This window comes from Procambarus clarkii, chromosome 45, assembly GCF_040958095.1.
Source record: "Procambarus clarkii isolate CNS0578487 chromosome 45, FALCON_Pclarkii_2.0, whole genome shotgun sequence".
In the NCBI taxonomy this organism is placed as follows: domain Eukaryota; kingdom Metazoa; phylum Arthropoda; class Malacostraca; order Decapoda; family Cambaridae; genus Procambarus; species Procambarus clarkii.
Genome location: NC_091194.1, coordinates 19,833,353 through 19,857,630, shown reverse-complemented (window position 1 = coordinate 19,857,630; position 24,278 = coordinate 19,833,353). Strand labels below are relative to the sequence as shown.

At 41.4% G+C, this 24,278-nt stretch overlaps 1 protein-coding gene across 1 annotated transcript; it reads left to right on the top strand.

Moving 5' to 3' along the window:
* Positions 1 to 244: 244 nt before the first annotated feature.
* LOC123770085 (kinesin-like protein K39) lies at positions 245 to 1,660 on the top strand. Its single transcript, XM_045761759.2, has one exon. The coding sequence runs from the start codon at positions 245 to 247 to the stop codon at positions 1,658 to 1,660; it is 1,416 nt and encodes a 471-aa protein (XP_045617715.2).
* Positions 1,661 to 24,278: the final 22,618 nt, after the last annotated feature.

The following is a 24,278-nucleotide window of genomic DNA, read 5'->3' as shown; positions in this document are numbered from 1 at the left end:
TGCAACATGATAAAACTAGCATGCACTAAAAAAAACTAACTACAAATAAAGCAAATTCTTAGCTGTGAGTGGCGTCCAGCTTGACTGCCGCCAGGTCTGTTTTCTTGTAGGGTGAAGTTTTTTATTTATTTATTTTTACATGCAAGCATGCAAGGTAAATACAATAAAATATCACAGAAAACTAAAACAAATTAAGAAGCCACCGGCCAGAAGGACCGACAGCACAAGACAACAATTAGCAACAATGGAGGAACACATGAGAAACACACCATACATCAAGACAACAACGGAGGAACACATGAGAAACACACCATACATCAAGACAACAACGGAGGAACACATGAGAAACACACCATACATCAAGACAACAACGGAGGAACACATGAGCAACACACCATACATCAAGACAACAACGGAGGAACACATGAGAAACACACCATACATCAAGACAACAACGGAGGAACACATGAGCAACACACCATACATCAAGACAACAACGGAGGAACACATGAGAAACACACCATACATCAAGACAACAACGGAGGAACACATGAGAAACACACCATACATCAAGACAACAACGGAGGAACACAGGAGAAACACACCATACATCAAGACAACAACGGAGGAACACATGAGAAACACACCATACATCAAGACAACAACGGAGGAACACATGAGAAACACAGCATACATCAAGACAACAACGGAGGAACACAGGAGAAACACACCATACATCAAGACAACAACGGAGGAACACAGGAGAAACACACCATACATCAAGACAACAACGGAGGAACACATGAGAAACACACCATACATCAAGACAACAACGGAGGAACACATGAGAAACACAGCATACATCAAGACAACAACGGAGGAACACAGGAGAAACACACCATACATCAAGACAACAACGGAGGAACACATGAGAAACACACCATACATCAAGACAACAACGGAGGAACACATGAGAAACACACCATACATCAAGACAACAACGGAGGAACACAGGAGAAACACAGCATACATCAAGACAACAACGGAGGAACACATGAGAAACACACCATACATCAAGACAACAACGGAGGAACACATGAGAAACACACCATACATCAAGACAACAACGGAGGATCACATGAGAAACACACCATACATCAAGACAACAACGGAGGAACACATGAGAAACACACCATACATCAAGACAACAACGGAGGATCACATGAGAAACACACCATACATCAAGACAACAACGGAGGAACACATGAGAAACACACCATACATCAAGACAACAACGGAGGAACACATGAGAAACACACCATACATCAAGACAACAACGGAGGAACACATGAGAAACACACCATACATCAAGACAACAACGGAGGATCACATGAGAAACACACCATACATCAAGACAACAACGGAGGAACACATGAGAAACACACCATACATCAAGACAACAACGGAGGAACACATGAGAAACACACCATACATCAAGACAACAACGGAGGAACACATGAGAAACACACCATACATCAAGACAACAACGGAGGAACACATGAGAAACACACCATACATCAAGACAACAACGGAGGAACACATGAGAAACACACCATACATCAAGACAACAACGGAGGAACACATGAGAAACACACCATAAATCAAGACAACAACGGAGGAACACATGAGAAACACACCATACATCAAGACAACAACGGAGGAACACATGAGAAACACACCATACATCAAGACAACAACGGAGGAACACATGAGAAACACACCATACATCAAGACAACAACGGAGGAACACATGAGAAACACACCATACATCAAGACAACAACGGAGGAACACATGAGAAACACACCATACATCAAGACAACAACGGAGGAACACATGAGAAACACACCATACATCAAGACAACAACGGAGGAACACATGAGAAACACACCATAAATCAAGACAACAACGGAGGAACACATGAGAAACACACCATACATCAAGACAACAACGGAGGAACACATGAGAAACACACCATACATCAAGACAACAACGGAGGAACACATGAGAAACACACCATACATCAAGACAACAACGGAGGAACACATGAGAAACACACCATACATCAAGACAACAACGGAGGAACACATGAGAAACACACCATAAATCAAGACAACAACGGAGGAACACATGAGAAACACACCATACATCAAGACAACAACGGAGGAACACATGAGAAACACACCATACATCAAGACAACAACGGAGGAACACATGAGAAACACACCATAAATCAAGACAACAACGGAGGAACACATGAGAAACACACCATACATCAAGACAACAACGGAGGAACACATGAGAAACACACCATAAATCAAGACAACAACGGAGGAACACATGAGAAACACACCATACATCAAGACAACAACGGAGGAACACATGAGAAACACACCATAAATCAAGACAACAACGGAGGAACACAGGAGAAACACACCATACATCAAGACAAATTATAAAACAATAACAATAACAAACCAGCAAATAAACAAAAACTTAGGAATAATATAAAACAAAACAACCAAGCACCGGCTGGAAGGACCGACAACAAAACACATCATAATGTATAAAATGAAACATAACACAAGACAATGCACACACAAACAAATCATACATATAAACAAAAGGAAAATTAAAAATAAAACACAATACAACATGGTAATACATGGTAATACATGGTAATACATGGTAATACATGGTAATACATGAAGAGAATACACACTCTGCAAAACACCGGCCCCTCCACAAAGGGAGAGGCGCGGACACAGAAGACAGTAGGGCAAACAAAACGCCAGAGGGGCACACAACACTACAAATAGAGAGAAAAAAAAACAGGGAATCAGCGGACATATTTGCCCCGGGAACAAGACCCGTGGGAATCGCACATTGAACGCCTCCCAACGTAACTACCCCCAAGGGTCTCGTTCACCCACCGGGGACGCCATGTCACCCGGAACCCTAGCAACAAACACCCGTAAGCAGGGGACCCAAATGGTATCACTTCTGACGCGAGTAACTGCCACAATCCCCCACATCACGGGAACACCCTCACCATGAAATTCCCCCGGCTCGTCATTCAGCAGTAACTCAGCAATTGCCGACCAGTGCCCCGGCGGCATCACCGACGCCGGCAACACGTCCCCCAGGTCCCCAATACGTACCCTCACAGGAGGGAGCCGGACATAGGACACCACCACTGGGGCACCAGCGGCCACGGGCACACCACCAGATGACTGCAGGGAACCAGGGCGGCGCGCATCCTTCCTTAATGTCACAACCAGGCCACGCCCAGCATCAGCAACCACACCATCCCTGGGAGCGGGAGCCACCACCTCCCACTGCGGAGAGTCCCCAGGCGGAGAAGGAACGGAAGTCACCGCCGAGACCCGGGCACCAGCACCAGCAGGCACATGAACCTCTGCCACCACCAACCCTGGAGACAGCGACACATCCGGTTCCACACCGTCAACTCCCAAGGACCCACCAGTCACCGAATTCCCCAACATCGGCCCAGGCAGACTGGGTCTGCCTGGGTATATAATGTGGTAGATTTTGTTTAATTAATACAACATGATAAAACTAGCACGCACTAAAAAATACTAACTACAAATACAGCAAATTCTTAGCTGTGACGCGTCCAGCTTGACTGGCGCCAGGTCTATGTTTTGTTGTAGGGTGAAGTGGAGGCCTAGGGAACAAGCCGCTCTCTCAATTTCCCCGAGGAAAGTTGGCCACAATTAGAGATGATAAAAATTTGATTATAATAATAAACAATTACAGCTTAATAGGTCTGGTTCACAAAATCTGCCTTGATTTTGTTATCTAAACTCTAGTCTAACTCTCTAAACAGTTATTACTAGATAACTTATCATATGATTCAGGTACCGCAACTATACAAAGTTACATTAATAGTATGATAGTTAAGGAATTATTAATTAATTATTACTTATTATCATATATGAAGAAATATAACAAATTCCTTAATATTCTATTCCTTAATTTTTAATATAAAATGTAAAAAATTTAAAGTTATCTTGATCTCAAAGTAAATGTTATTGCCTGAAAACTATGCAAGAAATTAACTAATAATTTTGATAACTATTGTTAAGATTTGTTGAGATTTAGTTAGGATTGATAATATATAATATATTCAGATTATAATGGATTAAGATGACCTAATTAATAGCTACTAACGGTAAATTTGGGCATTTTATCCATGGTTTAATTATCAACAGCTGTAAATAGGATATGATTAATGTCACGGCTATCCAATTAAAATAACTCTCTGTACATTAATATGTATTCCTGTATAGCCTGGAGACCTGAAGCCTGAGTCTCAACTGCAAGACTCAATAATCTTTCTTGATGTGATTGAGGCTCTATATTTTGACGTGAGGGTGATAATATTAGCGTCGCGGGGTTGAGATTAAGGAGTGGCTTGGAAGTATGATTTGTACCTAATGTTGTTAATAAATAAAGTTGAAATAAAACAGTTATTGTTTTATAACTGCATAAAACTGTAAACTCTGTAAACATCACTGACAACACCTCAACCGTTGCTCTCACTACACTTCTATGAGTTTAAAGTTTTCAGATTAAGATATTGTTCTTGATCAGAATAGTGTTCAACACTCCTACTATGTAAAGGATAGATATGAATGCTGATTATGTGATGTTTGTGCGGTGTTTGATGTTGATTTTCAGATTATAACACGATACACGTCTGCTCTGTTTGAATGTAAACAAGAGTGCCCGCGCTGGCTACCCCAGACCAACCACTTGGGCAAGTACAACTCAATCCGAACTTGCAGGCATATACCTTGCCACTGAATTTTTAAAAGGCAAAGGCAGTGGACTTATATACTGTGACTCGCAGAGTGCACTCCTGGCACTGAATGCACATAGTAGTGACACTCAGAAAATAGTCAGTGATATTCGAATGAATGTTTTAGCTGCTAAAGAAAATAGATTTGAAATTAAATTCCTATGGATACCATAACATGTTGGCATCTCAAGGCATGACACTGTTGATATGCTTGCAAAGACAGCCAGTAGAAAACCAGTAGTAGAAATTCATATGGGTGTTTCACTAGAAGGGACAAAGAGAATAATCTCACCGACCTAACAAATTTACAAAGACCTGAAAGTTGCAGTATTAAATATTATGATAGATATCGTGAGGAGACATTCACATATGGGACTAATAGAACAAGAACCCGGCAATGTGATGTTATAGTGGCCAGAATACGCCTGGGATATAGACGTATCTGGCAGCTTTCTCAAAACCCAAATGTCGAGTTCACAATGTGTCAACTTTGTGAAAGAGAAAACATGTACTCACTTGAACATTATATTAGTAGAATGTCCCATATTGTACTAACTTTTGCCCTCCTGGGCTAAGGTATGCTGAACTGTGTAATTACTATATGAGTACTGGAACACTTGATGATATATTGGACTTGTACCCAAGATTAACCATGTAAAGTAACTATATAACCTGAGCTTATAAAAGCACCCCTAATCACCTTCAGTGGTTAAGTTCTTAATTGCACACTAGTTTCTCTTGTCAGCTATCTCACCCTGTCAGAGTAAAAGAGACAAATATATGTGTATGTATGTGAATATATGTATGTATGTGTAATTATTACCTAAGTGTAGTTACAGGATGAGAGCTACGCTCGTGGTGTCCCGTGTGTGTGTATGTATGTATGCATGTATGTATGTATGTATGTATGTATGTATGTATGTATGTATGTATGTATGTGTGTATGCATGTGTATAAAGTATAAAGCCGATCAGAATTACATTTCACCATTATAAATTCACATTAAAGCATTCAGAAATCTGTGTATCTATGTATTTAAGTACATATTTATGTATTTAAGCTTAGCCTAACATTTTAAAAGCACTACGATCACCTGTGGTTGTTCAATAAATCTCTGAACTGTATGTTTGACAAATCTCTCACCCTGTCCGTGGAGGACAGAAGAAAATTTATATATGCTAGTTAGCATTGTAAATGTGTGGCCACGTCTGTGGTAGAAAATAATAATAAAAAAAACTTGGACTGGACAGTAGAGCAACGATCTCCTTCATGCAGATCGGCGTTCAATCCCGATCTGCATGAAGTTCAAGTGTTTGGGGACCATTCCTCCACCCCCCCCCCCCAGTCCCATCCCGAATCCTTATCCCAGTGCTATATAGTCGTAATGGCTTGGCACTTCTCCTGATAATTCCCTTCCCTTCCGTGTGCCTCAGGCGTGTGCTTCAGAGAGCACCGTGTCCTGCGATTCAGATTAATTTTCTCTTATCTGGACGATTATTTTGAGATAGGATACGTTTATTTATAGGATTAAGCTAATTGTAATTTGAAGACGATTAAGTATTATTTTGATATAATTAGATTCTTCTTTATAAAGAGTATGTGACGTCACTAAGTCTACATCACTTTGCAACTACATCCTACAACCCGTCTTCAGACCAAAGTCTATTCCATCCAGCGGTTGACCCCAAAGATGCTTTCATCAATTTTAACATCCAGTTCATTCAAAACAGAAATTATCTCAAATATAAATTAATATAATTATATATTAGCATATTGTGCATATTTATGCATTGGTTACGTGTGTGGGGAAATTCTTCCAACACATAATTTGAGATATATACAAGAGTTGTTACATTCTTGTACAGCCACTAGTACGCGTAGCGTTTCGGGCAGGTCCCTGGAATACGATCCCCGCCGCGAAGAATCGTTTTTTCATCCAAGTACACATTTTACTGTTGCGTTAAACAGAGGCTACAGTTAAGGAATTGCGCCCAGAAAATCCTCCCCGGCCAGGATACGAACCCATGACATAGCGCTCGCGGATCGCCAGGCGAGTGTCTTACCACTACACCACGGAGACTCAACTGATTATAATCATAAATTAATTAATAAATCAAGATAAATATTAGTGTAGTGGACTGTAAAATTGTTAATGGTTAATTGGATTATTCCACTTCCACACTTTTTTGGGGGAGTAGATCTAATACTGCTAGATCTACCTAATAAAAATAATTTATTGCATAATTTCAATTATAAAATTTTATCAAGAAATAAGGGTTATGGAGTTAGTAAACTAACTACAATATTTATTTATTTATTTATATACAAGAAGGTACATTGGGTTTGTTAGAATACATAGCATGATATTAACAATCTTGTAAAGCCACTAGTACGCGCAGCGTTTCGGGCAGCATAACAAATAATGAACATCTTAGCTGCCGAGAAGATAAGAAGTGTCTGACAGTCCTCCAAAATCGGTACAATCTTGTCTCAACGTGATGGCGTCATGGACATGTGGTTCACTAGTCAAGATGACCCGCTCTCGTCGCCTCAATTCCACGATGTGAAAGGCATGAAATGTAATTTCTATTGAACTACAGTTACATTAACTAATATCCATTAAAGGAATTAACTGATTCCCGGAATTAGACTTACTAGGATTATTTGATAATCCTACGTCCTAACGATTGGATAATCTATCAGTGTTTATGGCCATAAAAATGATAAGATTACTCATCCAACCGGACGTGGTGTCCTCAATGCTAGGTGAAGCTGACAGCAACGTCTGGGACTAGTTAATGCACGGATGATCCCTATATTTTACGATGCTAAAGGGCGAGTTTCTCGAGCGCGCGCTCCCTCGCTTCCTATCTGAGCACTATCACGGCATACAAGTCACAATATTTTACTCTATTTTACTACCTAATAAGACGTTGCCAACGTTATTTTACGTCGTGATAATGCACTTCAGGTATTACCAGACAGTTTTCTGCTGTTTATATTATTGAACCGAGGTGCCGTTAGATAATCAACACATATACGTAGATAATATTTAGTTCGTGACTTTTATCCAGCCGGAATAAGCTAATCGTGGCTGTGGAAAATCCTACCTAGAAACGGAGGTATAATTTGTTTTAATGAATTAAATCAATATAAGGTCTAAATTACCTAGTAAGTTAGACATACATTAGACTGGGTTTAATTCGATTTATATAAATAGTTTGTTCTCATAGGAACTGGGCGGCTGATGCAATCGTGGCCATGGGAAAAAATTAAGAATTTGGCGGCACTACGCTTCATGTTAGTAATGTTAGTAAATTTAATTTCCTAGCACAATAAATTTATCTCATCGTACTGGGGGTTTGTATTTAGGGTGTCGCAAATTTCCAACAAGGTGTTTAAGGTTCCGTTGGAAATTATTTGAATTTGTAGTATGTCGGTGAAGCATTTACAGCAACCCGTCCTCAGACAAAGTCCATTCTATCCCAACCTGTCCTCGACTCAAGTCTATTCCATCCAGGGGTCGACCCCACAGACGCATTCATAAATTTTTACATGCAGTTCATTCAAAACTGGAATTTTCTCAAATATAGCTTAATATTATATTAGCATATTGTGCTTATATAGGTATAGGTTAGGTTAGGTATTTAGGTTCTGTTGGCGATTATTTGTATTTGTAAGACGTGGGCGAAGCATTTAAAAGCTTAAGCTTAAAAGTAATTAGAACTAGAGACTGCTGTGGGAAGTATATCTTTGCCTGTTTCAGAGTCAAGGGTGCTAAGTCTGTCCTGAGTGTGGGAGCAGTCTATAGAATTCCTAACACTGATGTGTCCGAATTCAACTCTAACCTTAGAAATCTAATACTAGATAACAGGCTGAACAAAAACCATCTAATTATCGACGGGGACTTTAATATTGACCTCTGCGAGCCTGATAACCCTCCTGCTGCTAGTTTCCTCAACTGTATGAATTCCTGCTTCCTCATACCCTTAATCACTAGATCCTACTAGAATAACACTGATAGTACTGCCTCTGCTCTAGACCACATCTGGACTAACATAACCTCTCCACTTACTTCAGGGATAATCATTGATAGGACCACAGACCATTACCGCTCCTTTCTCCTAACCAACATTAATAAACCACCTCTAGATACAAGGAAGACAAGCTTTAGGCTGCACAATGAAACTTCTATAAGCAACTTTATTGATGCTGCTGCTACTGCTGCTGCTGCTGCTGCTAATATCAACTGGGAGGCTGAATTAGGTGACATAGTGAACATCAACCTAGCAGTGGAAACATTTCTTCAGAAAACTCTGAACCTTTATAACTTCCACTGTCCAATGTTAACGAAACAAGTTACAAATAAAAGGTTAAACACTCCATGGCTTACAAAGGGTGTATACTTAAATCTATTAATAAAAAACATGACCTTGAAAAGAAGTATAGGTTAGGAGTCGTCTCCAGAGAATTATCAAAGATTTACTCATCAATGTTGTCTAAAATAATTTGAAGAGCCAAAATTAAATCCTACGAAAATAAATTTACCCAAATTAAGGGCAACATTAAGAAAACATGGAGCACTATCTCCCAAATATTAGGTTCAAAAAAAGATTTTGAATAAAAAAAACAATTCTCCTATATAATGACGATGATGTGCTTTCGGCGTTAGACACTGCTATTGAATCTAAAAGGTTATTTTCATCCATTGGGACATCCCTTGCTCATGATATTCCATCCTCACTCACTAATATTAAAGACTACCTTACAGGTAACTATCCAGGCTGTATGGTCCGTGGCTGCCCATCCCACTCTACAACAGCCTAGCATTGTAATCACGGCTGTCATCCAAAAATGATTGTGCCTACAGTCACTGTAGGTGGGTGGAAGTACACAGTTGGTACTGTTGCACAGTAACAATCAAGTCCAGGTTTTATACTAGTCATTTTGTGAAGGTCAGAGAAAATGTCCACAACCTAACCTAACTTGTTAAGTTTATTATATTACTTATATATACTAAATTACACTGCACATGTTAAGGCTAAAATTTCTTCTTTATTTTAGGCCTAGGACAGCCTTAACTAGATTTATGCCTCTTCCGTTTGACGTTTTTGATGTCCCTTAACAATTTCAGTTGTAAAAGACGTAAACAAATTTGGGGGGCTACAAGAGAACATTCTTGTCCTCGTGTACAAGAGAATGTTGTATAGTCCTTCAATAGTATGTACAGCTTCCATCATTCTTAGATGATGGGTTGTAATCATGCCTTACACGTGGAGTGTTCATTAATCTTTGTAAGTAAGAAGTGAGAGTGAACATGACTATTACGGTAACTAGCCCGGTCATCATGTGATGCGGAGGGTCGTCATTAAGGCAACAACAGGAGCTGCTTGACCAAGTAACAAGTACACGGTGGTCCTGCTCACAGTTCCTGCCCGACATCACCTCACTCATCACTAGAACCCTATCATGCCCCCTCCTCCTGTGTGCACTCATCATCACTTTGTGCCGCATCATGCCTCCTCCTCCTCCTGTGTGCACTCATCATCACTTTGTGCCGCATCATGCCTCCTCCTCCTCCTGTGTGCACTCATCATCACTTTGTGCCGCATCATGCCTCCTCCTCCTCCTGTGTGCACTCATCATCACTTTGTGCCACATCATGCCTCCTCCTCCTGTGTGCACTCATCATCACTTTGTGCCGCATCATGCCTCCTCCTCCTGTGTGCACTCATCATCACTTTGTGCCGCATCATGCCTCCTCCTCCTGTGTGCACTCATCATCACTTTGTGCCACATCATGCCTCCTCCTCCTGTGAGCACTCATCATCACTTTGTGCCACATCATGCCTCCTCCTCCTGTGTGCACTCATCATCACTTTGTGCCGCATCATGCCTCCTCCTCCTTCTGTGTGCACTTATCATCACTTTGTGCCGCATCATGCCCCCTCCTCCTGTGTGCACTCATCATCACTTTGTGCCGCATCATGCCCCCTCCTCCTGTGTGCACTTATCATCACTTTGTGCCGCATCATGCCCCCTCCTCCTGTGTGTACTCATCATCACTTTGTGCCGCATCATGCCCCCTCCTCCTGTGTGCACTTATCATCACTTTGTGCCGCATCATGCCCCCTCCTCCTGTGTGTACTCATCATCACTTTGTGCCGCATCATGCCCCCTCCTCCTGTGTGTACTCATCATCACTTTGTGCCGCATCATGCCCCCTCCTCCTGTGTGCACTCATCATCACTTTGTGTCGCATCATGCCCCCTCCTCCTGTGTGCACTCATCATCACTTTGTGCCGCATCATGCCCCCTCCTCCTGTGTGCACTTATCATCACTTTGTGCCGCATCATGCCCCCTCCTCCTGTGTGCACTCACCATCACTCTACAGTACAGGAACTCCCCATTAACCTTGCACTATTAATCATTCAACAGCCTCTCAAGGCATGAACTTCCACCACCTTGTTTCCCAACACATCTTGGGTCATATATCTAACTGACGTATGGAGATTTATTTCGACCTCACACTGGCTTTATTTATTTTCCAATGTTATGGGCTGTCGAGTGAGTAAATTTGACTTCCTAATGACCCATTCTGAACAGCAAACAATCATTCAAGATGTTCCTGCAACACTGGCCGTTGTTATGCCTTTAAAGAAGTAGTAGTTGTCATATGCATACTAAAATAAGTTGTTACTGATGATAAATACCAGAGAGCATTTACCTGACGCGAATATATGGTTTAATGAGGTGATTGTATAATAGGCAATATATCGCGGGAGATGAGAAGTGCAGCGTGTGTGTGTGTGTGTGTCGGCTCACACGGGTCGTTAATACGGCCCGTGTGGAGTGTGTAGCCTAGTGCATGTGTCGCTCCGCCTGGGAGCACGGCCTGTCTGGCTCCCTAGTGTGTCCGCCTGCATCTCCAGCTTCTGCACTAGTCTCTTGTGTGCTACTGTGTCAAGGCTTTCTGGTGTGTGTCTGTGTGTGTGTACTCACCTAGTTGTGTTTGCGGGGGTTGAGCTTTGGCTCTTTGGTCCCGCCTCTCAACCGTCAATCAACTGGTGTACAGATTCCTGAGCCTACTGGGCTCTATCATATCTATATTTGAAACTGTGGATGGAGTCAGCCTCCACCACATCACTGCCTAATGCATTCCATTTGTTAACTACTGACACTGAAAAAATGCTTTCTAACGTCTCTGTGGCTCATCTGGGTACTAAGTTTCCACCTGTGTCCCTTTGTTCGTGGTCCACCCGTGCTAAAGAGTTTGTCTTTGTCCACCCTGTCAATTCCCCTGAGAATTTTGTAGGTGGTTATCATGTCTCCCCTTACTCTTCTGTTTTCCAGGGTTGTGAGGTTCAACTCCCTTAGCCTTTCCTCGTAACTCATTCCTCTCAGTTCCGGGACCAGTCTGGTGGTCTTCTCTAACTTTCGCTTCGAGATTCGCTGAATCTTCTCTAACTTTGTCTTGTGTTTAACTAGGTATGGACTCCAGGCAGGAGCAGCATACTCCAGGATTGGTCTGACATAAGTGGTATACAGGGTCCTAAACGATTCCTTACACAAGTTTCTAAATGCAGTTCTTATATTGGCCAACCTAGCATATGCCGCTGATGATATCCTTTTGCTGTGGGCCTCTGGGGACAGGTTCGGTGTGATATCAACCCCCAAATCTTTCTCTCTATTTGACTCTTGCAGAATTTGCACCTCCCAGATGGATACCTTGTGTTCAGCCTCCTGCTCGCTTCGCCTAATTTCATTACTTTACACTTTCCTGAGTTGAACTTTAGCAGCCATTTTCTAGACCATTCCTCAAGTTTGTCCAGGTCGTCCTGTAGTCTCTGTCTATCTTCATCTGTTTTGATTCTTCTCATAATTTTTGCATCATCAGCAAACATTGAGAGGAATGAGTCTATACCCTCCGGAAGGTCGTTTACATATACTAGAAACAGGATGGGTCCGAGTACAGAGCCCTGTGGGACTCCGATGGTGACATCTCGCCACTCTGATGCCTCCCACCTCACCGTTACTCGCTGTTTCCTATTGCTTAAATACTCCCTTATCCACTGAAGCACCTTACCTTTTACTCCTGCCTTTACTCCTGTGATGTTATAGTGGTCAGAATACGCCTGGGATATAGACGTATCTGGCAGCTTTCTCAAAACCCAAATGTCGAGTACACAATGTGTCAACTTTGTGAAAGAGAAAACATGCACTCACTTGAACATTATATTGTAGAATATCCCATATTGACTTGACTTCCGTCCTCCTGGGCTAAGGTATGCTGAACTGTGTAATTACTATATGAGTACTGGAACACTTGATGATATATTGGACTTGTACCCAAGATTAACCATGTAATGTATCAATTATACAGTGCAGATCTCCGTGGTGTAGTGGTAAGACATTCGCCTGGCGTTCCGCGAGCGCTTTGTCATAGGTTCGTATCCTGGCCGGGGAGGATTTACTGGGCGCAATTCCTGAACTGTAGCCTCTGTTTAACGCAACAGTAAAATGTGTACTTGGATGAAAAAACGATTCTTCGCGGCAGGGGATCGTATTCCAGGGACCATAGGATTAAGGACTTGCCCGAAACGCTACGCGTACTAGTGGCTGTACAAGAATGTAACAACTCTTGTATATATCTAAAAAAAAAAAATGTATGTATGTGATGTAACTATATAACCTGAGCTTGTAAAAGCACCTTAATCATCCTTCAGTGATTAAGTGCTTGATTTCCACACTAGATTCTCTATCAGCTATCTCACCCTGTCAGAGATAGACAGAGATAACATCACATCACATGTCAGAGATAACATCACATGAGACCAGGAGGCATGGCAGGATGTGCAGAATACCCCCGTTGAAAAGCAGAGGTGCAACAGGTACTCTGAGAGAGAACTCTATCAACATCAGAGGCCCGAGACTGTTCAACACGCTTCCACTACACATAAGGGGCATAACTGGCCGACCCCTCACACTGTTCAAGAGAGAACTGGATAAGCACCTCCAAAGGATACCTGATCAACCAGGCTGTGACTCATACGTCAGGCTGCGAGCAACAGCGTCTAACAGCCTGGTTGATCAGTCCAGCAACAAGGAGGCCTGGTCGACGACCGGGCCGCGGGGACACTAAGCCCCGGAAGCACCTCAAGGTAACCTCAAGGTAGGTATGCATCTGTGTCTGTATATATGTATTTATATATGTATATGTACGCATCAGGCTCGGTAGTGAACACTCCATGGAAACTGGCATTCAGTGCCTCTCAGATTTCCTTCTCATTTTCAGTATATGCCCCCTCTGTTTCCCTTGGTCTTGTCACTTGGTCGTTCACCCACATGTGTGTGTGTGTGTGTGTGTGTGTGTGTGTGTGTGTGTGTGTGTGTGTGTGTGTGTGTGTGTGTGTGTGTGTGTTTTAGAGAGAAATATATGAAGTAGATATAATAGAGGAAAAATAAATTGGTTAGAAAGGCGGGGTCCAAGAGCTAATAGCTCGATTCTACAGACACAAATAGTAAATAGTTCTCACACACACACACACGACGGAAAATTAATGAGAAGAGTCGAGATATGAGGATTGTAAAGTACTCAAAGATGACCTAGTCAAGCTGAAGAGTTGAAGTTACCACTGGATTTCAACAGCAGCGCGTGGAAGGTAGTGGAAATGGAAACAGGAGACCAAACCGTATGGGTATCTAGACACACCTCCTCCCCACTCCACCCTCCAGTACCCATGACACCTGCGCACCTGCTGTCTCGGTGGGGGACCAGATGCCACCAGCTAACAATCGTTTAACTACCTGATTGTTAACCTCCAGAATTCACGCCAACTATGATGTCATGCCCCATGTATAAGGGCTGCCAGCGTCCAGCTCAACAAGCTACCCTTCGAGCGCTCTCAGCTCTTACATCTACTCTCGCCCCCTCGGATGATGGTAGACGCACACACAACATTTTGTATAAAGGTGCAGGTAATGCATATTACCTACACCTTTGTTATTTAACATAAATTTCACATTTATATATTTCTCGTTTGATTGTCTGTAAGCCAAGTGGATAAGCGGTTTTGTTTCCATTGATTATTACTTATCAATTTGTATAAAATTAATATTTTTTTATTATACTAAATGTTTGAAGTTTTTATTCTCTTTGATTTTTACCTGCAGCTCTCACACAGTAGAGGACACAAGCAGTCTTGTTTACTTTGTTTAATTTTCTGTCTATTAATGTGCGATAGGCACAATATCTGCCTGAATAGCCACTGCTCTGTTCCAGATTATCTTGTGCATATGTATATATATATATAGGCATTGGTTAGGTGTTTAGGTTCCGTTGGTGATTATTTGTATTTGTAGCATGTGTGCCAAGCATTTACAGCGTTGTGGTTCAAACATAAGTCGTCACTTGTTCCGGAAGCGTTCGAACGTCATCAGTTGTGAAGCGTTTGTAAACCGTTTTTCATTCATAAACAGGAGTTTGGCGGGTGCATGGAATAGACTTTGGCCTTTGATTATGCAACCCGTCCTCGACTCAAGTCCATTACATTCAGCGGTCAACCCCACAGACGCATTCATAAATTTTAACATGCTGTTCATTCAAAACGGGAATTTTCTCAAGTATAAATTAATATTATAATATATTAGCATATTGTGTATAAATAGGCATAGGTTAGGTTAGGTTAGGTGTTTAGGTTCTGTTGGCGATTATTTGTATTTGTAGTACGTGGGTGAAGCATTTACAGCGTTGTGATTCGAACAAAATTCGTCAGTGAAGCACTTGTTCCGGATATGTTCGAACGTCAGCAGTTGTGAGTCGTGTGTAAACCGCTTTTCATTCATAAACAGGGGGTTTGGCGGGTGCATGGAATCACTTTTGGATCTTTGTTTGGAGGACGGGCTGGATTATGAGAACGGGCTGACGATTCACAACTGATGACGTTCGAACACTTCTCAAGCAGTGCTTCGCTGGCGACTTTTGTTCGAAACACAACGCTGTAAATGCTTCACCCACGTACTACAAATACAAATAATCGCTAACAGAACCTAAACACCTAACCTAACCAGTGCCTAAATATGCACAATATTCTAATATATAATAATATTAATTTATATTTGAGAAAAGTTCTGTTTTGAATGAACAAAATGGTAAAATTTATGAATGCGTCTTTGGGGTCGACCGCTGGATAGACAGCCCGTCCTCCAAAGACCCAAAAGTGATTCCATGCACCCGCCAAACCCCCTGTTTATGAATGAAAAACGGTTTACACACGACTCACAGCTGATTTCGTTTGAAAACTTCCGGAACATGGGCTTCACTGACGAATTTTGTTCGAACCACAACAATGTAAATCAAATCAAATCAAATCAAATCAAATCAAATGTTTATTCAGGTAAAAGTACATACATAGAGGATTAGTTACAAACATAATGTTGGATTTATAGATAGAGGTAGTATATACAATACCTAAAGTCACTAGTACGCATAGCGTTTCGAGCAAGGTGTGGGGGAAAAACACTTAGACTAAAATTTAATAGTAATTATGCTTAAAGTATAAATTGTGTTGAAAGAAAAAAAAATAAAAGATAAAAAGGGGGAACATGGTAGAAAATAGCCAATATACAAGTTGGTCAACAAACTGCATTGTTAAAAGATGTAAGGCATGGGTTGACATTCAGGGGTGAGGTAGGTTACATGGAGTTAATTAAGTAGTACTTAGTTTTCATCTTAAACTGGTTGAGAGAGGTACAATCTTTAACATGATTGGGAAGGTCATTCCACATTTTGGGGTCCCTTGATTTGTAGAGCAATTCTAGTTTGGTTAAGTCGTACTCTTGGAATATCAAATAGGTATTTGTTTCTGGTGTGGTGCTCATGGGATCTGTTACAACCTTCAAGGAAGCTTTTAAGGCCAGGATTGACATTACAGTTCAGCGTTTTATATATATAGAGTACACATGAGAGGATGTGCAGTGACTTAATATCTAACATATTCAGAGATTTCAGTAAGTGTATTGAGTGCTGTCTGGGGCCAGAGTTAGATATTGTTCTAATAGAAGCTTAGTTGAGATACCGTAATACCATAGTTGAGATAAGGATAGATGAGAGAGTAATAGAGCGTCACCAGGGCAGGGCGAGGAACATAATATCTGATCTTAAAAAGAATGCCAACAGTTTTAGAAACATTTTTTGCTATATTTAGAGTGTGTCCCTGAAAATTCAGCTTGTTATCGATGAGGACACCAAGGAATTTACCATCAACTTTACTACTGATTTGTATATTGTTTATTCTTAGATTAATTTCATTTGAGGATTTATTTCCAAACAAAATATAGAAAGTTTTGTCAATGTTAAGAGTGAGTTTGTTAGCAGTTAGCCAAAGATGGACTTTATTTAGTTCAGTATTCACAGTGACATTTAGAGCAAGGGGGTCAGGACTGGAGAAAATGAAGGTTGTCATCAGAAAATAAGATTGGTTTGAGGTGTTGAGAGGCATTTGGAAGGTCATTATTGTAGATGAGAAAGAGGAGAGGATCAAGTATGCTGCCCTGAGGAACACCAATGTTGATGGGTAGGGTGGGAGAAATTGAATTATTCACAGAAACATACTGGAGCCTGTCAGTAAGGTAAGATTTAAGGTATTGGAGGGAGTGTCCTCTGACTCCATAATGATGTAATTTAAGAAGAAGGTTTTGGTGGTTGACAGTGTCAAAAGCCTTACGCAGGTCCACAAATAACCCAACAGAGAACTCATTTTTATCAAGAGCTGCATGTATCAAGTTAATTATACTAATTAGTGCATCGTTAAGGCTTTTATTTGGTCTGAAACCATATTGGCAAGAGGTAAGTATATTGAGTTTGGCTAGATATGAGTAAAGCTGCTTATAGATTAGCTTTTCAAATATTTTTGACAAAGTTGACAGAATTGAGATAGGTCTGTAATTGTTGACATCAGTGAGATCACCACATTTGTGGACTGGGGTTACTCTAGCTTTTTTTTTTTTTAGAATATCCGGAAAGGTTTGGAGTTCAAGTGATTTGTTGAAGAGCAATACAATGGCAGGAGCTAGAAATCTGGAGTTTTTTTTTGTAAATTAGAGATGGTATCTCATCAAGGGCGCTTGACTTAGTCTTAAGGGAAAGGATTACCTCATTAATACCAGAGGAATTAGCGGGAGCTAGGTACAGAGACCTCTGGCCTACCTATTCCACTTATTTATTTATTTATTTATTTATATACAAGAAGTAACATTGGGGGGTTAACAGAGAATATTGAAATTAAATTGAATTAACATTCTTGTAAATTAACATTCTCGTAAAGTCACTAGCACGCATAGCGCTTCCGACAAGCGCTATACAGTACTTGTTCGCTCGTCTCAAAAAGAGGTTTGTATTGTAGACGATGAGTCACAATAACGAGGCTGAAGATATAATGACCAAACCATATATCAGAAAATGAAGAATCGACGATGTTTCGGTCAGTCTTGACCATTATCAAGGAGTGCTTCTTCATCGTCTGACGTGTGGTCTGGTCATTATATTAATTGTTGTTAATTATCAGGTACATGCTTTTAATTCCTTTGTAGCGGAGATGTGATGGTTGTAAGTTGTGATGCTCCACAAGTCTTGGGAGCTCCAGCAACACGTCTCCCCCTAACCTGTCAACACCACAACCCCTGCTCCAATAACACTACATATATACCAACACCACAACCCATGCACCAATAACACTACATATATACCAACACCACAACCCATGCACCAATAACACTACATATATACCAACACCACAACCCATGCACCAATAACACTACATATATACCAACACCACAACCCCTGCTCCAATAACACTACATATATACCAACACCACAACCCATGCACCAATAACACTACATATATACCAACACCACAACCCCTGCACCAATAACACTACATATATACCAACACCACAACCCCTGCTCCAATAACACTACATATATACCAACACCACAACCCCTGCACCAATAACACTACATATATACCAACACCACAACCCCTGCTCCAATAACACTACATATATACCAACACCACAACCCCTGCACCAATAACACTACATATATACCAACACCACAACCCATGCACCAATAACACTACATATATACCAACACCACAACCCATGCACCAATAACACTACATATATACCAACACCACAACCCATGCACCAATAACACTACATATATACCAACACCACAACCCATGCACCAATAACACTACATATATACCAACACCACAACCCATGCACCAATAACACTACATATATACCAACACCACAACCCATGCACCAATAACACTACATATATACCAACACCACAACCCCTGCACCAATAACACTACATATATACCAACACCACAACCCATGCTCATCAAAGAGTTCACAGTTTGTTCTATTGACAAATATATATATATATATATATATATATATATATATATATATATATATATATATATATATATATATATATATATATATATATATATATATATATAACTGAAAACTCACACCCCAGAAGTGACTCGAACCCATACTCCCAGAAGCAACGCAACTGGTATGTACAAGACGCCTTAATCCACTTGACCATCACGACCGGACATAATGAGGTGATAGCCGAGGCTATTTGAACCACCCCACCGCCGGCACTCGGATAGTAATCTTGGGCATAGCATTTTACCAAATCACCTCATTCTTTGGGGCACACGTGAGGAACACAAATGCGAACAAGCCTGAATGGTCCCCAGGACAATATGCAACTGAAAACTCACACCCCAGAAGTGACTCGAACCCATACTCCCAGAAGCAACGCGACTGGTATGTACAAGACGCCTTAATCCACTTGACCATCACGACCGGACATAATGAGGTGATAGCCGAGGCTATTTGAACCACCCCACCGCCGGCACTCGGATAGTAATCTTGGGCATAGCATTTTACCAAATCACCTCATTCTTTGGGACACACGTGAGGAACACAAATGCGAACAAGCCTGAATGGTCCCCAGGACAATATGCAACTGAAAACTCACACCCCAGAAGTGACTTGAACCCATACTCCCAGAAGCAATGCAACTGGTATGTTGCTTTAATGAGGTGATTTGGTAAAATGCTATGCCCAAGATTACTATCCGAGTGCCGGCGGTGGGGTGGTTCAAATAGCCTCGGCTATCACCTCATTATGTCCGGTCGTGATGGTCAAGTGGATTAAGGCGTCTTGTACATACCAGTTGCGTTGCTTCTGGGAGTATGGGTTCGAGTCACTTCTGGGGTGTGAGTTTTCAGTTGCATATTGTCCTGGGGACCATTCAGGCTTGTTCGCATTTGTGTTCCTCACGTGTGCCCCAAAGAATGAGGTGATTTGGTAAAATGCTATGCCCAAGATTACTATCCGAGTGCCGGCGGTGGGGTGGTTCAAATAGCCTCGGCTATCACCTCATTATGTCCGGTCGTGATGGTCAAGTGGATTAAGGCGTCTTGTACATACCAGTTGCGTTGCTTCTGGGAGTATGGGTTCGAGTCACTTCTGGGGTGTGAGTTTTCAGTTGCATATTGTCCTGGGGACCATTCAGGCTTGTTCGCATTTGTGTTCCTCACGTGTGCCCCAAAGAATGAGGTGATTTGGTAAAATGCTGTGCCCAAGATTACTATCCGAGTGCCGGCGGTGGGGTGGTTCAAATAGCCTCGGCTATCACCTCATTATGTCCGGTCGTGATGGTCAAGTGGATTAAGGCGTCTTGTACATACCAGTTGCGTTGCTTCTGGGAGTATGGGTTCGAGTCACTTCTGGGGTGTGAGTTTTCAGTTGCATATTGTCCTGGGGACCATTCAGGCTTGTTCGCATTTGTGTTCCTCACGTGTGCCCCAAAGAATGAGGTGATTTGGTAAAATGCTATGCCCAAGATTACTATCCGAGTGCCGGCGGTGGGGTGGTTCAAATAGCCTCGGCTATCACCTCATTATGTCCGGTCGTGATGGTCAAGTGGATTAAGGCGTCTTGTACATACCAGTTGCGTTGCTTCTGGGAGTATGGGTTCGAGTCACTTCTGGGGTGTGAGTTTTCAGTTGCATATTGTCCTGGGGACCATTCAGGCTTGTTCGCATATATATATATATATATATATATATATATATATATATATATATATATATATATATATTATATATATATATATATATATATATATATATATATATATATATATATATAAGGCAATCATTAACAGCCTAGGACAACCAGAGTCTTAACATAGACACAGTTTCACAAATATCCTATTTAAGGATTAGGTTAAATTAGGCCTACACTAAACTAGGCCTTGGTTAATCTAGGTCTACATTATGTTAAGTCTTAGCTACGTTAAGACTAATAAAGTTAAATTTGTTTTTTAACGTTCATCGCTGATGAGTATTTTGATAATTCTTTTTGTATGTTAGAGCGAAGATTAACACACCTGTTATTATGGCGTGCCTAATAACAGGTGTGGCGTGCCTAATAACAGGTGTGGAGTGCATAATAACAGGTGTGGCGTGCATAATAACAGGCGTAGCGTGCATAATAACAGGTGTGGCGTGCATAATAACAGGTGTGGCGTGCATAATACAGGTGTGGAGTGCATAATAACAGATGTGGTGTGCATAATAACAGATGTGGTGTGTATAATAACAGGTGTGACGTGCATAATACAGGTGTGGCGTGCATAATAACAGGCGTAGCGTGCATAATAACAGGTGTGGAGTGCATAATAGCAGGTTTGGCGTGCATAATAACAGGTGTGGAGTGCATAATAGCAGGTGTAGCGTACATAATAACAGGTGTGGAGTGCATAATAGCAGGTGTAGCGTGCATAATAACAGGTGTGGAGTGCATAATAACAGGTGTGGAGTGCATAATAACAGGTGTGGAGTGCATAATAACAGGTGTGGAGTGCATAATAACAGGTGTGTAGTGCATAATAACAGGTGTGGCGTGCATAATAACAGGTGTGGCGTGCATAATAACAGGTGTGTAGTGCATAATAACAGGTGTGGCGTGCATAATAACAGGTGTGGCGTGCATAATACAGGTGTGGAGTGCATAATAACAGATGTGGTGTGCATAATAACAGATGTGGTGTGTATAATAACAGGTGTGACGTGCATAATAACAGGTGTGGCGTGCATAATAACAGGCGTAGCGTGCATAATATCAGGTGTGGAGTGCATAATAACAGGTGTGGCGTGCATAATACAGGTGTGGCGTGCATAATAACAGGCGTAGCGTGCGTAATAACAGGTGTGGAGTGCATAATAACAGGTGTGGCGTGCATAATACAGGTGTGGCGTGCATAATAACAGGCGTAGCGTGCATAATAACAGGTGTGGAGTGCATAATAGCAGGTGTGGCGTGCATAATAACAGGTGTGGAGTGCATAATAGCAGGTGTAGCGTACATAATAACAGGTGTGGAGTGCATAATAGCAGGTGTAGCGTGCATAATAACAGGTGTGGAGTGCATAATAGCAGGTGTGGCGTGCATAATAACAGGTGTGGAGTGCATAATATCAGGTGTAGCGTGCATAATAACAGGTGTGGAGTGCATAATAGCAGGTGTAGCGTGCATAATAACAGGTGTGGAGTGCATAATAGCAGGTGTAGCGTGCATAATAACAGGTGTGGCGTGCCTAATAACAGGTGTGGCGTGCATAATAACAGGCGTAGCGTGCATAATAACAGGTGTGGAGTGCATAATAACAGGTGTGGCATGCATAATAACAGGTGTGGAGTGCATATTTGCAGGTGTGGAGTGCATAATAACAGACGTAGCGTGCATAATAACAGGCGTGGCGTGCATAATAACAGGCGTGGCGTGCATAATAACAGGCGTGGCGTGCATAATAACAGGTGTGGAGGGCATAATAACAGGTGTGGAGACATAATAACAGGTGTGGAGGGCATAATAACAGGTGTGGAGCGCATAATAACAGGTGTGGAGCGCATAATAACAGGTGTGGAGCGCATAATAACAGGTGTGGAGCGCATATTAACAGGTGTGGAGGGCATAATAACAGGTGTGGAGCGCATAATAAAAGGTGTGGAGGGCATAATAACAGGTGTGGAGGGCATAATAACAGGTGTGGAGCGCATAATAACAGGTGTGGAGCGCATAATAACAGGTGTGGAGCGCATAATAACAGGTGTGGAGCGCATAATAACAGGTGTGGAGCGCATAATAAGGATCCAAGTAGAATCAGTAATACATTTTAATACGTTTATTGTGGGACTAAATTAATTGTGTTGCATCATGAGCCGGTCGGCCGAGCGGACAGCACACTGGACTCGTGATCCTGTGGTCCCGGGTTCGATCCCGGGCGCCGGCGAGAAACAATGGGCAGAGTTTCTTTCACCCTATGCCCTGTTACCTAGCAGTAAAATATGTTCCTGGGTGTTAGTCATCTGTCACGGACTGCTTCCTGGGGGTGGAGGGCTGGTCGAGGACCGGGCCGCGGGGACACTAAAGCCTCGAAATCATCTCAAGATAACCTCATATATAATTTGTTTTCGTCCTGCTGTTTATTTGCCTTTATAACTGATCAATTAATGTTATGCAAGTTACATTTGAAAACTATTTAAAGTCAATTATAGCCTCGTGGAGTGCAGTTACGCCTCAAGTCTGGTAGTAGGACCTGGAAGGGTTAGTCAGTGTTATGTTATATGTTTTATTTTTAGTTTCCTAATGTGTTTCTTTAGTTGGGGCCTGAATATGGCGCGGCATACTCTATTCTGGCCTCATGTAGGCAGTGTTAAGCGCCTTAAATGCCTCCTTACTTAGGTTTATGAATGATATTCTAACTTTTGCCGGTGTGGAGTACGCTGCTGTCGTTATCCGATATATATATATATATATATATATATATATATATATATATATATATATATATATATATATATATATATATATATATATATATATATATATATATACCACCTCCCAAGGGCAACTAGAGCATAGTGAGGGGCTACTCACGTTCTTTCATCAAATTCCTGTGGTGGTGATCTTTGGAGGTGAAATACTCCGAAATTACCATCTCTTTTAAGGGTCTGAAATGTGGTGCAGTGGGTTAAAGGCGTACCAGTTATGCCAGTTGCTGTAAGGCTTCTGTGCTGGCTAGGGTTCGAATCTTCTGGTGGGAGAGTGTTCTAAGGTTATATATATATATATATATATATATATATATATATATATATATATATATATATATATATATATATATATATATATATATATATATATATATATATGTCGTACCTAATAGCCAGAACGCACTTCTCAGCCTACTATGCAAGGCCCGATTTGCCTAATAAGCCAAGTTTTCATGAATTAAT

What these genes read in the sequence shown, in the direction of transcription:
- LOC123770085 (XM_045761759.2), top strand. Translation starts at nt 245, where the DNA reads ATGGAGGAACACATGAGAAACACACCATACATCAAGACAACAACGGAG.